At 42.3% G+C, this 14,392-nt stretch overlaps 1 protein-coding gene across 3 annotated transcripts in view; it reads right to left on the bottom strand.

Moving 5' to 3' along the window:
- The window catches only part of invs (inversin), a 17,905-nt gene extending 3,546 nt beyond the window's left edge, over window positions 1–14,359 (bottom strand). For 2 of the 3 annotated variants that reach the window (XR_002874905.2, XM_023964051.2), the window contains exons 1-15: window positions 14,226–14,359; window positions 13,657–13,784; window positions 7,324–7,423; window positions 6,894–7,060; window positions 5,548–5,721; window positions 4,772–4,939; window positions 4,496–4,676; window positions 4,136–4,245; window positions 3,504–3,675; window positions 2,665–2,820; window positions 2,473–2,594; window positions 1,903–2,010; window positions 1,686–1,792; window positions 1,406–1,615; window positions 172–371 (exon numbers count right to left, since the gene is read on the bottom strand). Coding sequence is in view for 2 of the 3 variants with exons in the window: in XM_023964051.2 (XP_023819819.1) it covers window positions 172–371; window positions 1,406–1,615; window positions 1,686–1,792; window positions 1,903–2,010; window positions 2,473–2,594; window positions 2,665–2,820; window positions 3,504–3,675; window positions 4,136–4,245; window positions 4,496–4,676; window positions 4,772–4,939; window positions 5,548–5,721; window positions 6,894–7,060; window positions 7,324–7,423; window positions 13,657–13,659 (1,978 nt within the window). In the remaining variant the exon portion in view is untranslated. Of the gene's footprint in view, window positions 1–171; window positions 372–1,405; window positions 1,616–1,685; window positions 1,793–1,902; window positions 2,011–2,472; window positions 2,595–2,664; window positions 2,821–3,503; window positions 3,676–4,135; window positions 4,246–4,495; window positions 4,677–4,771; window positions 4,940–5,547; window positions 5,722–6,893; window positions 7,061–7,323; window positions 7,424–13,656; window positions 13,785–14,181 lie in introns of all 3 variants that reach the window. The other variant, XM_078932620.1, reaches the window with a different exon arrangement.
- Between the last annotated feature and the right edge of the window lie 33 nt (window positions 14,360–14,392).

The following is a 14,392-nucleotide window of genomic DNA, read 5'->3' as shown; positions in this document are numbered from 1 at the left end:
GTTGGGATGGAGATTAAAATTCTTTTTATACACGGTCTATTTAAAAAAAAAAAATCATAAATACAAAACGGCACAGTCTGTTTCCGAATAAGCAAGATCTTTTTTTAATTATTGCACACTATTATTAGTCACATTTCTCCTTAAGGACTTTCAAATTAACTCAACTTATACCTTTGTGTGTTTCCTCTTTGTTCTTTGAGTGTTGAGCTTTAGACCGCTTTTTTGTTTCTTCTGACAAACCATTAAGTGTTAAATCTTGAAGGACATTCACTAAAGAGAGCTTTTCCTGTTGTGCTTTCCCTGTTGAAGCTGATGAGCTCAATGGAACCTGCTTCACAGCTCCTCTTATCCGCTGTCCTTCCTCCCGTTTCCTGACCACAGAAAACAAATGATCAGAAAACAAGTTTTATCAATTAAATCCTTAAAAAATTAAAAAGGGTAAAATAACTGCTGGAAAAGGCTAATTAAAGAGAGTTTAACCATCAAAAGATCCGTAAAAAAATCTAAACTATAATGTTAAAATGATTATAATCATCAGCTTCAGTGCTTCAACACCGAATTCCCTTAAGCGTGTTCAAGAACTTGTATGGCACCTGGGTTTTGGTCACTAAAGACACGTCTAACACAACAACAAATTGGCCATTTAAGTCGGGCAATAATTTTAGGAAAACTTAAATTCCTCTAAAAATGAGACAGATCACCTTTTAATAAGTAAAAAAAAACAGAAACTTCACAGGTTAATGTTTAATGCCTCAGATATTTAAAAATCTTTGAGGCACTGAGCTCTCTTGTATTTTCTAACATACAGTGTAGTTGCATAAACCTCTGCTGACTATAGTGGTGGGTAAACTATTGTTGTAAACAGGAATTTAACATGTTTTAGAAAATTACTACTTATGATTACCATTAAAAGACATATTTGCTGCAGTACAGCAGTACTTTGCACAATAAAATGTGAAAATGGATAGGTGAAAACTCTAAAACATATGCCAAGAGAATCGAGTGTCCCCAATAAAGTAAATTTACTATTCCTAAGCCTTCTGAAAGAACATAAAGGTGAGACTGGTAGGCAAATGACGAATGAGAAACAAAGCAGAGGGAAGAGACGGATGAAAGATGGATGGGTGTAAAGAGGACAGACAGAAAGATAGATGTGTAGAGGAAAGGATGTTTCTTTACATGGATGTGAGCATGGAGTCAAGGACTAATAAACAAAATAAAATTCTGCTTTTGTCCTAACAATATAGTGGCATAAAGTATCATTAAAGCAGTGAAGTATTCTATTTCTGTTCATTTACAATTCACAATAACAACTCTGTGTTGTAGAAGGGAGATGGCAGAGTGGGGAAGGTTCAGAGAAAATGATTATCCATGAACTGTGTCCAGCTGCGAGCTCATTTCTCACTTGGCTGCATCCTTGCGCAGTTGTTCATGCCTCATGAGGAGCTGCTTCCTTTCCCTGAAGGCCTTGCGGACCATGTAGCCTTTATAGACGGCCTGGATGGAGGCAGCGGCGATGTCCTGAATAGCTGCTATGGACAGGGCGCCATTTTCCAGCATGAACTGAGTCACCTCGCTGTGCCCCCCGAGCAGAGCGTAGTCCAACGGGGTGTACCTGCTCCATACAAACCTCATTACATCACACAGCCGTTTTCCCAAATGTGCTGCCTCCACTGTGGTCCCACCTTTCCTCCGTGTGTTCCATATGATTGGGAAAGGCGTTGTAACTGAGGAGCAGCTTCACAGCATCCAGGTAACCATTGTTGCACGACCAGTGGAGAGCGGTCCGCCCCTGAACTCTCACAAAAAAGATCACTGTTCATTTTTAGTCAAATATTTGCAACCAAATATAACACGAGCAGTCATTTATTAGCATTCTAGCAAACAAGAGCGCATGTTAACCTCCTTGTCCTGTATATTTGGATCGGCATGGTTTTCAATGAGAACCGCCATGCATGTGATGTAGCCCCCGTATGCAGCACACTGCAGTGGAGTTCGGCCGGCGTGATCCTGGAGAAAGAAACGGTTCAATCCAAGTTTTAGAATTCCTAATTAACCTAATAAGAATTTTAGGATTAAAAAATGACAACTTTTTTAACAGAGAGCCATCCATCCATTCATCTTCAGAACCCTCTAAATTCCTTTCAGGGTCACAGGGTTGCTGGAGCCAACCCAGCTACCGATGCCTGTCCATTGCAGAGCTAAAAACTCACACACTCTCACATGAACACCTCTTAGGACAATTTAGAGTCACTAATTAACCTATGAAGCCTGTTTTTGGACTGTGGAAGGCCGCCAGAGTGCCCGGAGAAAACCCACAAATACACGTAGAAAACATGCAAACTACTCACAGAAATGTTCCCGTTGAGATTTAAACCAAGGCCATCTCTCTGTGAGGCAAAAGTGCTAACCACTACACCACTGTGAAGCTCTGTATACACTAATGTCGCTATCAAACAGGAAATTGTGTACCTGCACATTTGGACTGATCCCATTTTCCATCAGCATCTGGCAGACCTCAGCATTCCCTCCAAGGGCTGCCCAGTGCAGAGCAGTGTGACCATCCACATCTACCAGGTCCACCCGCGCAGAACCTAAAGCCAGACTTGAACAGATCAAAACCTGGATGCACTCAGCCGACATAGTGTTACTGCTCACAGCTACCTTTGATGAGGGTGAGTATGACATCTCTGTGTCCCATCTCGCAGGCGCGGAACAGCGGTGTGTGCTTCATGACATCCAGAGCGTCCACCATCGCTCCCTTCTCCAGCAGCAGCTGCACTGTGCTCACATGGCCCGACAAAGCAGCTGCGTGCAGCGCTGGTCAAACACACGACAGATGACAATCTCAGGTTACTGAAGCTAACTGGATTAAAATCCCCCTCAGGACAATGGCTTCCCTGCATTCTCTTCCTTCGCTCTGCCTTCATCCTCCCCCTGAGGCGGCTTTTCTGAGGACTGTGGTTAAGGTCAATGGAGGGGCTAAACAGAGAGAAAATTTAATGAGGAGCACTCACCCCCCCTTTTTTTTTCATACTCTTCCAGTCCCCAGACGAGCTCAAACTAGACTCAAATGCAGAGAAGTGATGTGGGCACCAGCCCAGTTAACCAGCCCCTCACACCATCTCATTAGTCTGACTCATTTACTGCATGTTATTCATGTGTAAACAACAAGCGCCTGGTTGATCGGAGAGGGGCACTTCCATGGAGATGATGTGTGTAAACAGCCTTCTAGGTCACAGTGTGCCAGGAAGTCATGGGAAGCACACATCAGAGCGCTTTCATCGCGGGATTGGGCCTGACCAGCAAGCTGCCGATAAATCTGCTAACTGGATCTCTCCTCAATCGCACCTGGGGAGGGAATCCCCCATAGTGACATCTCAGAGGGTAACAGTGTGCGCGCTTAGTGACCACCTAAAATGTGGTTCTCTGGAGACGGATTAAAAGGGGAGGGTTTGGAGGGGCTTCCCTGTCCGCTTGCCCCTCGTTTCTAAAGTTCTTACCCGTGCCGCCATACTTGTCGGCCATGTTAATGTCGATGTGAGGGTTGTGTTCCAGCATGGTGCAGATGACGTCATCACTGCCCTTTCCAGAGGCCCACATGAAGGCTGTCCGGCCCTCAAGATCGGGTTCATCTTTCACAGACGGGTGGGACAGAAACACACCGACTGTCTCCTTCTCGTTCGCAAACACACACACACCCGCACACACACACCCGCACACACACACACACACACACACACACACACACACACACACACACACACACACACACACACACACACACACACACACACACACACACACACACACACACAAAATTGTATTATACTGATGGGGTTCCAATATAGACTATGAGACACCCCCATTTACTGTCTTCATTGTAAATACAAAACGTAAAAATATTATGCTCTAATTACAAGTGATAAACAGAAAATAATATTTTTAAATAATTGACTTTTTTTATTTCTGCTAAGCTACACTGAAATTTTAAGTTGTTCATTGTGATTATCCCAAACGATCAAGCAAGTAAAATCATGTCACGATCTCTGTCCTCTTTATCCAACCATTACGTTTAATGTATTTGTAATCAAGTTGTACAAAGTAGACTCGTTCCTTCGTGTGTGTAACTCACAGCATTGTTGCTCTGTGCGCCGTAATGCAGCGGCGTGGCTCCTTGGCTGTCTGAGGGAATGGTGCCAGATTTGTTCCTCTCCAGCAGCAGATGGACGATTTTAGCATGGCCTGGAGAAACCACATTCACAGAAGCAGACGGTGATGCGGAGTTCAAAATCTGGAGCATCCGCCTAAGTGCACTGACTCACAATGCCTTGCTGGTAGATTGGATCAAAAATAAAATCAATGGATGACCTCTGGTTACCAGCAAATATAAGGCAGAGAACAGACTGGGGAATTTCGCTTTTAGGTAAGTGAGCACTATTTTGACACAGCTTAGGCCTTGAAGGCTGCAGGAGTCAGGGGTTTATTCACTCACCCAAGAGAGCCGCCCAGTGCAGTGGCGTTCTGAAGAGGTTATCATAAGCTGTCACGTTACAGCCCTCGTAGGATGTCAGCACCTCCACCACCGCCTGATTACCGTCAGCGACGGCAAAATGCAAGGGCGTCCGACCCTCATAGTCCTGCCAGTTCAACAGGGACTCAGTGGGTGCCGCTTCCTTCACACACAAAACACACAAGGGTATGCAGACTGACAACACTGGCAAATAATGATAATTGAAGCTTGGAGGTTTTTCTTTTTTTAAATATATACCAGGATACAGCGCACAGTTTGTGTGGCACTGGCCTCCTGACTGTGCGCAGCCCAGTGCAGAGGAATCTTCCCCTCACTGTCTGGGATGCCTATGTTGGAATCGTGCTTGATCAGAAGGCGGACGTGCTCAGGACGGTTATAAAACGCTGACCAATGAAGAGCAGTTTGCTGCAGAAGAAAGATAAAAATTAAAAAAAAAGCCAGAGACAAAGATGAATGAAGCGAGTTGAAAAAGGGGGCATTGTAACAGAGAGACTGAGGTTTCCACTTGTACTTAAAAAAAAATTACTCCACTATGACATTGCAAGGAACTAGGAACGAACGTGCAGCACAAAGCTCATATTGATGATCCGACGGCAGGCAGAGATTCTAGCCCAGATACCGGGTCCATGACGGCTGCCGAGCTATTCTGAGATTTGCTGAAACCACTGTCATCTGACACGATGATGCATATTGGATTATTACAAAACTAACTACTGATGTCAGATACACATCAGCTCAAGCAGACAGAGGAGACTGTGTTTGTGGTCTTATCAGTAGAGCGCAGGACAAAGCCGCAGATTGTTATATTGTTTACTGTTGTGTGCGTATGCCTCTCTAAGTTTATATGTGTGTGACCAAAAGTTCCTATTGCTTCAAGCAAATTATCTTGAGTCGGTTATCTCTGTGCAGGTTATTGGTTGGATGCCCAGACTGGCTGCTTTTTGACCGACCACAAATTACAGACAGCGGTGTAGACAAGCAACTTTTGTGCGTCGGGGTGTGCACTAAAGTACCTTGTTCTTGTCTTGTGTGTCGACCTCTCCGGGGCCGATGTGTTTGAGCAGCAGGGCCAGGGCTTTGGGAGAGGGGTGTCGGGTGGCCAGGTGGAGCGGCGTCATTCCCTCCAAGTCTTTCTGCAGCCAGTTGGCGCGCCTGGACAGCAGCAGCTTTAGGAAGCGCACGTTCCCCTGCGACACACCAGCAGGGCCAGCGGTGATGATGAGGAAAAACCGCGGATTCGCCTATGCATTATTAGTCACGAACTCGCAGCAATGTCACACACGTGCACAGACTTCCTGGGCTTTTTCTGTCGTCTGCTTCAATCCACAGGTCATCCATCATCGCTCTTCGCCTCCCCCCAACCCTGCCTTTCTCCTCAGTGCTCCAGTGCTGAGCTGTTAAACTGTAAACAGTGTATGCACTTCTCCCTGTCATCCCTCCTTTCACCCCCACCACATCATCATCATCCTCACTTCTATACTCTTAAACGCTCAGGCAAGCCCCCCAGGTGATCAGTTGTACAAAAGAGCTCAGCGAGGCGTGCTCACCGTGGAGGACGGTTGTGTATGCGTGCCGGAACGTTTTGTATATTTGCTGTTCTGAGGGACTGCAAAGCTGCAGTCTGACATATCTATCTGGCGTGTGAGCACGCATCTTGTCTGTGAGATGGAATGTGTGTGTTTGTGTGTGTTCCCGTCCTCTCTATTCTCAGTCCAATTAGATCAGTAATCCCTGGCCTCTCTCGCTGTCTCAGCCATTTATTGATCAGATGTCAAAGAGACAGGGCTCCCCATCACCAGCATCCCCCAACACACATGTGCAAAGAAAGACACGCACGTACACACACACACACGCGTGTCCGCAAACACACTCCACAGCTATGAAACAGATCCAATAATATGTCACCTTTCATTTTTGCTCACTGATATGATGATCCTGTATGTTTACACTCAGCAAAAAGGCCCCCAATAAACAGCTGAGGTGTTAACAACCATCACTGGGACCATGTTTCATTGCTTTCATCAAAACTTCCCTCCTCCATGCACTTTTTTACCATCAATTGCCAATCGTCATCTTTAATATCTGTATGTCTCCTTTCAGAAGAAAACTCAAAGAGTAAATTGTGGTGATAAGTTAACTGCTTTCGCCTCCTATAAACCCAGAGGCTATAACAATGTCCACAAGGGGGCACTGGCTTCCCACAGCTTATGGACTGTTACGATCTCCAAGACCATAGACTTCAATGATATAAAAAGGTTCTCATTTAGAGTTTCCTATAAACGAACGTTGTAAATGTCGTTATTTAGGGAAGAAGTGTGACCTGTTAATTTCTTTAAGTCCGGTTTTTGCACCTCTATACCTTCTGTGCAGCCAGGTGCAGAGCAGATCTTTGGCTATGGTCTGTCTTGTTGACCGAGGCGCCGGCTTTCAGCAGAATTTCTGCACAGTCCAGGCGGTCAGCCAGAACGCAGTACATCAAAGGAGTGCGGCCAAACTGGTCCTCGTGGTCCCTCAGTGAGGACTCCCCTGTCCCGATTTAAGCAAACAAGGGAAGAACAACTAATAAAGACAGTATTGATTTTTTGGTAAATATCAGCTAAATTTTAAGCCACTTAAGAAAAGATCCATAAGAAAACCCTTTTTGAACATAAAGGTAAATATAAGGCTAAAACTAGAATAAAACATCGCCATCTTCACTTCAATATCTATTACTCATCTAATATTTTATGTGTAAAAAAGTCTTATTAAAGATGTGGCAACATTTCAGCAGTGCCTGTTGATGGACTGACCTGCGATGAGTTTGATGAGGGCGCTTCGATCTCCGTTGACAGCCGCCGCGTGAACCTGGAAGCCCAAAGAGGCCGATCCTGGGCTGGATGCAGCCGAGGCCTGCAACAAGAACAAATGGAAGGTCACATCTAAACCTAAAGCAACGTACACTTATTAATCAAATCCTTCACGTAATGAGATCAGACAGTTTTCCATTCGTCCAGTCGGCCGAAAGCGCGTCCAGCAGCGCAGCACAAAACAAGAGACGAGTATGTAAAAATGCGGCTCTTCATTAAAAGGGAAACTGTTCGTAAAGACAATCTAAATTCAATAGGATATGGAGATTATCTCCAGATCAGATTTGTCACTGAGCAGCCTATCTTTCATATTATCATTTCATTTTTCTCAACACAAAAAATAAATTCCCTCCAAGTGGATTATTTACAGCCTTTCTGTAAAAACTAAGAAAAGTTATCAGTTTTATTTATCGCAGCCGATTGCACAACAAAACACACAATAAAGTATATTGACAGGAGGGAATGTGTGTGTGCATATGCTGCTTCTTCTCCTGCTGGGGTGTGTGTGTGTGTGTGTGGGGGGGGGGTTAAATCTCTTCCTGGCCCCACTTAACCAAAGCTCAGGGAAAGCTGGGTAATCTGCAGACAGGAAGCAGCTGGATAAAGGGGGGGGGGGGGGGGGGGGTGGATGAGGGGGCATGTGTTAGCATGTAGGGATGTGGTCGGGGGCTCACTTCATGTCTTATTCATGTCTAATTAATATTTTAGCATACCTTGCTGTTTATTGTGTGTGTGTGCGTGTCGCTACACAGAAATCAATTACTGCCCCAAAACACAAACACTCAGCACTGATGGCACTAAGCACAAGTACTCAGAAGTTTTTTTTTTTAATTTGCACACCGAAATGCTTTTTTAAAACATCAGTAAGTAGAAACGCTGGGTAAAATACATGCAGGTGGGTCGCCTTATTTCCAGTCCTGATAATTGCTAAAATCTTGTTCAGTAAATTGGGAGGTCCGCAGGGTTGGGGGAACCCTTTTGTCTCCTCTTGCCTATTTGCTTTTCTCACGCAGTGGAAAAGACACAACTCACTTAGTTGCTACCTTACCTGGAATGAAACATCAGTGAGATGATAGCTGCCGCGTCTTAAAGGTGTTTGTGATTGCGTCCCTGGGAGTGTTTGGCACATGCGCCATGTCATGGGAACTGAACTTCCGTGAGAGTTTTTACAGGCACCTCACCAAAATGAACCACAAGCTCCTTTAAACATCTCTAATTAACAACGATTACTCAGCCAGTAGTACATATCGGCATGCAGGCACACATACTTGGCACTAATAACAAACACATGCAGAGCTATCCCATAGGTGCACTTCAGAAAGAGTTATAGGAGGTCTATGATGTGAAAAAGTTGCTGCATGAAAAAAAAACAACTGTGAGCAAAAAGAGAGAAAAGTTTGGTGTTTTTCTACTTTTAGAACCTGAAAGTTTCTGGTTGCTACAACACTAACAAATTAATTGATTATGAATAATCTTAAATGCAGGGGGGAAAAAAGTGACATACTGGTCCAAACACAAGAGCAAGACGCTTGGGTCGATTTGGATATATGTGTGGGACATTCATAGCGCCGTGAGCAGCCCGTTACAGTTTCATGAGGACCTGAATGTTTTGGGAGCACCCACAGTGCATCCAAATTTGGCTAAAAAGGCTCTTACAATGCGGCATCTGAACCCGAACAAAGGAGGGTTTAAAAACAACACAAGTTCCCGTAGAGAGGTTTGAAGTAGTCTCATTTAGCCATTCATATGTGTTCCTTAGGGAACTCACCAGTTGTTAATATGAAGACAATAACTCACAGTAAACTATTGATCACAGACTGAGGTCTAGACCAAGTGATTGTGCATCTGTATGAGTATTGATTCATGCTGATGCTGACATTATTTCTGTTTTTATTCATATTTTTGCCTCGTGTAGCCGAAGCAATTCCAACAAAGAATTCGAGACAACCCCGCGAAAAGCTTTCAGCAACACGACAGGAGAGCAACACACAAACACACACACACATACGCACGGCACGCCTGCAGTGTAACCATGAAAGGATGCTATGAAAACAAACGAAAAAAATCGGAAAAGATCCGTGTGTGCTGGTGCGGTTGTTTGCCAAGTACAGCAGTATGGCATGCTGGGTAAACACACCCAAGTGCACACAATCACCTATTTTAATAGTTCACTCAATTCCAGGGGAGTGTGATTATAATGTTTGCCTATATGGGACTATTACTGGTGCCAGCACCAGTAACCCATCGTTCTCTGGCTCTCATAAAAGAAGATAAAAGCTGCGGGGGACATTCCCGGGGTTTTGACTGACAAGTAAAGAGGTAAAGTGAAGGATAATATCAGTCCTGAGGGATGCCCAATCTGCAAAGCTCTATTTTCTGGGGGGACTTGCAGGTTCCCCAAAGGCCAATGAGCTAGCTCCCTTATTGGGGGGCTGAGCCCTGGGGCACAGCGGGGCCAATCAGTAGGAGGGAAGAAGGCTGAGTGACACATAGATCTACTAATTTACATCGTTACCACAATGCATCCTGACAAATGAGCCCCCAGGGTGTAAGCCAATCACCTGGGAGAGTAATGCAATTAGGCGGGACCACAGCTGTCAATCTGACAGCCACAGGGGTCAGGTAGAGATGCTTGTGGCTTAAACAGCCCTGTCTGCTGCCTGTCTTTCACATCAACCATCCATATGGATATGTGTTTGCAGAAAGAGGGGACATCGAGCATGTGGGCAGGACTTGGGGAGGGAATCTGTGGTGTGTGGGCCTTCTCCGGGGATGCAGAGGCTGGCTCGTGTCCTCTGAGAACTTCCACCTATAAGCTCAGGTTTATCATTATACATCTGGGTCCGTTTGTGTGCGTTGCCTCTTGAGTTGCAGCCCACTGAGGCAAAGTATTGTTCAACGCGTAGCTCTAAGCTCTGTGCAAAGACTATTACAACAACAGGAGGAAGAGGGTGAGGCTATAGGGAGCTGAAGTTGGTTTAGAATAGCTCTCAGGTAAGACAGAAGAGAACTCTGGGTCAATAGGAGGCTCCAGCATGACCAGCCTTTATTGTTTTTCCATTACCATATGGGTCTTCATGATCTATGAGTTTAAAAAACCATTCACCCATATATAATCAATCTTTACTAATAAAAAGCTAGATTGATTAATCAAAACTGATTTATTCTTATATTTTTTTCAGGCAAAAAAACTTTTTTATGTAACAAATAATCCTTTTAAATCTAAAAGTTTCACATTTGATCAGTTTATATTTCCAATTATTAGGGATGTAACAGATACAGATATGTATTAAAAAATTGATCGACAGCAGGATCGGTTAAAAAACACAAATACAAACTAAGTTATGTTGGTAAAAAGGTATCAAATTGATCAGGAAGTAGATAAACACTTTCTGGCAAACATTGTTAGTTTTTCTTCCTGTTGTTCTCTCTACTGTCTTCCTTTTGATGTCCGTCCAATCACAAGGTCGCTTCTACCAAGTCAGGCCATTTACTATCGGCTGAAGGTGAACCATACTGAGGGATGCGTGCACTAAACAACACTATGACCTTCAGTTTCACAGCACTGAAAACAATTTCTGAATGTTTTTAAATGAGATTTTTTTATTCACAAAGACCAAAACAGTCCAGAAGAGCCAAAATGACAGGTTTGACGCTGTTATGTCAAATACATTTTATTTTTAATGTTTAAAATAAAAAGTGACTGAAAGAAAGAAGCATTTTCATTTATAGTTCTAAATGCTAAATAAATAACAAATATCTAGATTTTGTCCATTTAGGTAAAAATAATCATATTGCAACAAAATTAGTCGAATCTTTTATGTATTGATTTGTGGACCATATATCAAGATGTACATTGAGTCATATGAGAGGACAAAGATACACAATAATTATGTCAAAACCAATCTTTGTAACTAATCAAAAGTGATTTTGATAGGATTTTTTTAAGAATTGACATCAAATCAATTCAGAAGTTCAATCGATTGGTGAACCATGAACCGAAATCATAGGCGGTGAAACACAGCCCTACAGTGACCCGTGCTGCCTTTATTGGAATACTGTCCACTTGTTTCACTCGTGGTCTTTTGTGGCTTCAAAGAAGAGAAGGAAAAATTGATTTCAAGAATAAACTCATCATCATCGTCGTCATCTAACTTCTGCAGCTGTGAGCAGCTATCGCTCCACTTTTAGAGTTGGAGGAGCTATGCGTTTTGTGTCATCGGATTATCCCACTAATGAGCCACCCTAAGGAGGAAAGCAGGGGAAGAGAAAAACAGAAATGAAGAAAAAGCGGGAATAGAGAGTAGACAAGAGAAGAGAAGAGTAGAGGGAAGGGGGAAGGGAGGCTGACAGAAAAGCTTGAGGACTTTTTCCTTATTCCTCCCTCTCATTTTTTTTTTTTTTTGCTTTTGCACCTTTCTGAGTCTAATTGGACTAAAACTGTGATCTAATTAAATGGCCAATTAAAGTGCAGAGAGAAATGTGCCCACCGGCGAATCAGAGTACAGGGACATAATCAGTTGGAAAAACAAACAAAAAAATCAATGCAACCAATCCAAAATGGAAAAAGATGGAGAAGGCTGAAATAGGAGGAGCAGACAGGTGGATTCAATCAGATTACTAGTAGTCAGATTACTGGTTGTGTGTTGTGTTAATTGGTGGTACCTACTGTTCATCCGCTTGAAAAGCTGCTAAAAAATACTAATTTTCTATTTTCTCTATGATTTTATCTAAATGTAAAGTTAATGTGGCAAAAAATTTCCTTTAAACATGGTCAAAGCAGAAGATTACACAATGCTGATTCCCATCCCAAAAAAGAAATGCAGAATGTCATTTACTATCCAAAGTAAAACTATTTGCCAGTTAGTCAGTTATTTGTTAAAGCTTCCTAAATCTATAACACTTTTCACCTTTAGCCTTTTAGCCATTAGTCATAGAATAATAGATTCCTAAAAACATTTGTAGAAGTTCTCAAACATCTTGAACAGAGTCAGAACAAAAGTAAACGATGATTTTTAGTATTTACAATTTATTTGAGAAGATGTAATCATCTAAATTTGAATGTAACATTAATTTACACGAAACAACTGAAATAAAAACATGTTGGGCATGCATTTATACAAGCTTTCCTTTTTTGTGTGTGATTGATTTGACATTAAGTTAACATTTTAAACTTAAAAGCAGAAACTTAAAAATTAAATTTAAGGAGCTGCCAGACTTTCATACAGTAATGCCATAATGGTTAATTAATTTTGTCATGATTATTTGTTAATCTCTTTAAGCAAGTCAAAAATTGGATTTCTGAAATTCTTTAGTAAATCTTTGTTTACTTTTTCAGACAAATGCATATAATTTCTTTTGTATTTTTTAAGTGCAAGGGGGAATTTAATTGTGGGTTTCTTACACATTATTATTATTATGCAGAGAATAATCCAGGCATTTTACCAAGCGTTTAGATCTGCAGCATGTAGAATTGTTGCACTACAAAATTACAGTGAGACCTTTCAAGTGTCCTCCAAAGATGGTCACAAAGAGGATGACTTGTTGGAGGAGTCCTTCTCTACTCCTCCATCAAGTCAAGTCTCAAATTTAAAATAGTTGTGTTGTGTGGAAAGAAGCAGTGCAGGACATTATAATATTATGCTCTAAATTTATACATGTTTAGAGAAACTAGGGATTACAAGTTAAAAATCAAATCAAAACTGAATTAACATCTTCCAAATCTCAAAGATTAAGACGTGTCAAATTGCTGAACATGAGATCTAACAGTAACTAAAGTCAATGTCATAAATTCTCGTCTCCACCTCTGACCTTTAATGCTTAATCTACACATTTAGTCTATCATATGGTGCATTTCCTGGGAAAAGAGGTTGTAACAATATAACAACTAGAATAGAAAGAAAGCAGATTGGTGGACTCCACTCAATCCATCCATCTTTTTCACATCCATTTTTTTTCCCACCGTCAAATCTTCCTCACTCCATCTGTGGGTTGCTCTCACACTGAGAACCCCCTATGGACAGCTTTAGCCCATAAAAAATTTATGTCAGGATTCAATTCAACACTCATCCTTAATCACCTTAACAATTAGGCTGCAGCACTGCAGCAGTACGCACACAATGAGCTCTGGCTCACAGTCTCTACAGTCATGACTCTTGAGAGATAATTGCAAACTGCTGACACAAAAATGACCAATAAATACATATAATGATTGTGAAGAATAGAACCTCTGGGATTTGCAGCAGGATGAGTGCAGCGAGCGTATGGGTTTCTTACCATGTCTGCATGGAGTGGTGCACTTCTGCAGAGGTGTCCCAGCTCAGTGCATCCTCATTGGGGTGTGGATGTCCAGGTCCCCCCCCACCCCCCCCCCCACCCCCCCCTACCTGGCCTGATCCTGAGTCCTGGCAGAACAAAGAAACAATCACGTTTTTAGAAGTTCCTATCCAGAAACTACACCATAAAAACAGACATGTTTTATTTCTAATTCTTAACGACCAAGTTGAGTAGCGCTGTTTAGGTTAAACACACCTATGATTAGTGTTCCTTTAGTACTGATAAAGTAAATTTAATATTTTAGGCTTTACGATTCAAGCTTTGCATAAATCTGTAACAATCACTCGTCGTTGTAAGAATGCTATGTTTTTAACCGAGAAGAGTGGAAGGTTTGAGAAAAAACCTAAGGACAATGAATGATGCAACTTCTATGTGTTCGGAGAAATCCGCTATTCCACAGATGAGACATGAGTTGTACATCAAACAATAATGTTTTAAAATGCTATCTTTCTGAAGTCAGATTACCTTGAGTTCATTTTTATGTTAGATGAAAATAAGCTAATAGTTACTTTTTCCCAAGCGTCCCGTTGGCTCGTGTGTCTGTACAGCAACTTTTTTTTTAAAGAAGCTTAAAAAAGTAGGGAAAATTCGCCATGATTTGAGTTTTAGCAATCCTGTTAGTTAGGTCTTCGGCTACACTAACTACATTACCCAAAAGGCAATGCGGGGTACCAGG

Source organism: Oryzias latipes, chromosome 16 (assembly GCF_053564925.1).
Source record: "Oryzias latipes strain Hd-rR chromosome 16, Olatipes_Hd-rR_3.1".
NCBI classification, from domain to species: Eukaryota; Metazoa; Chordata; class Actinopteri; order Beloniformes; family Adrianichthyidae; genus Oryzias; species Oryzias latipes.
Note: the sequence above shows the minus strand (reverse complement) of the source record. Positions and strands in the feature narration are given on the sequence as shown.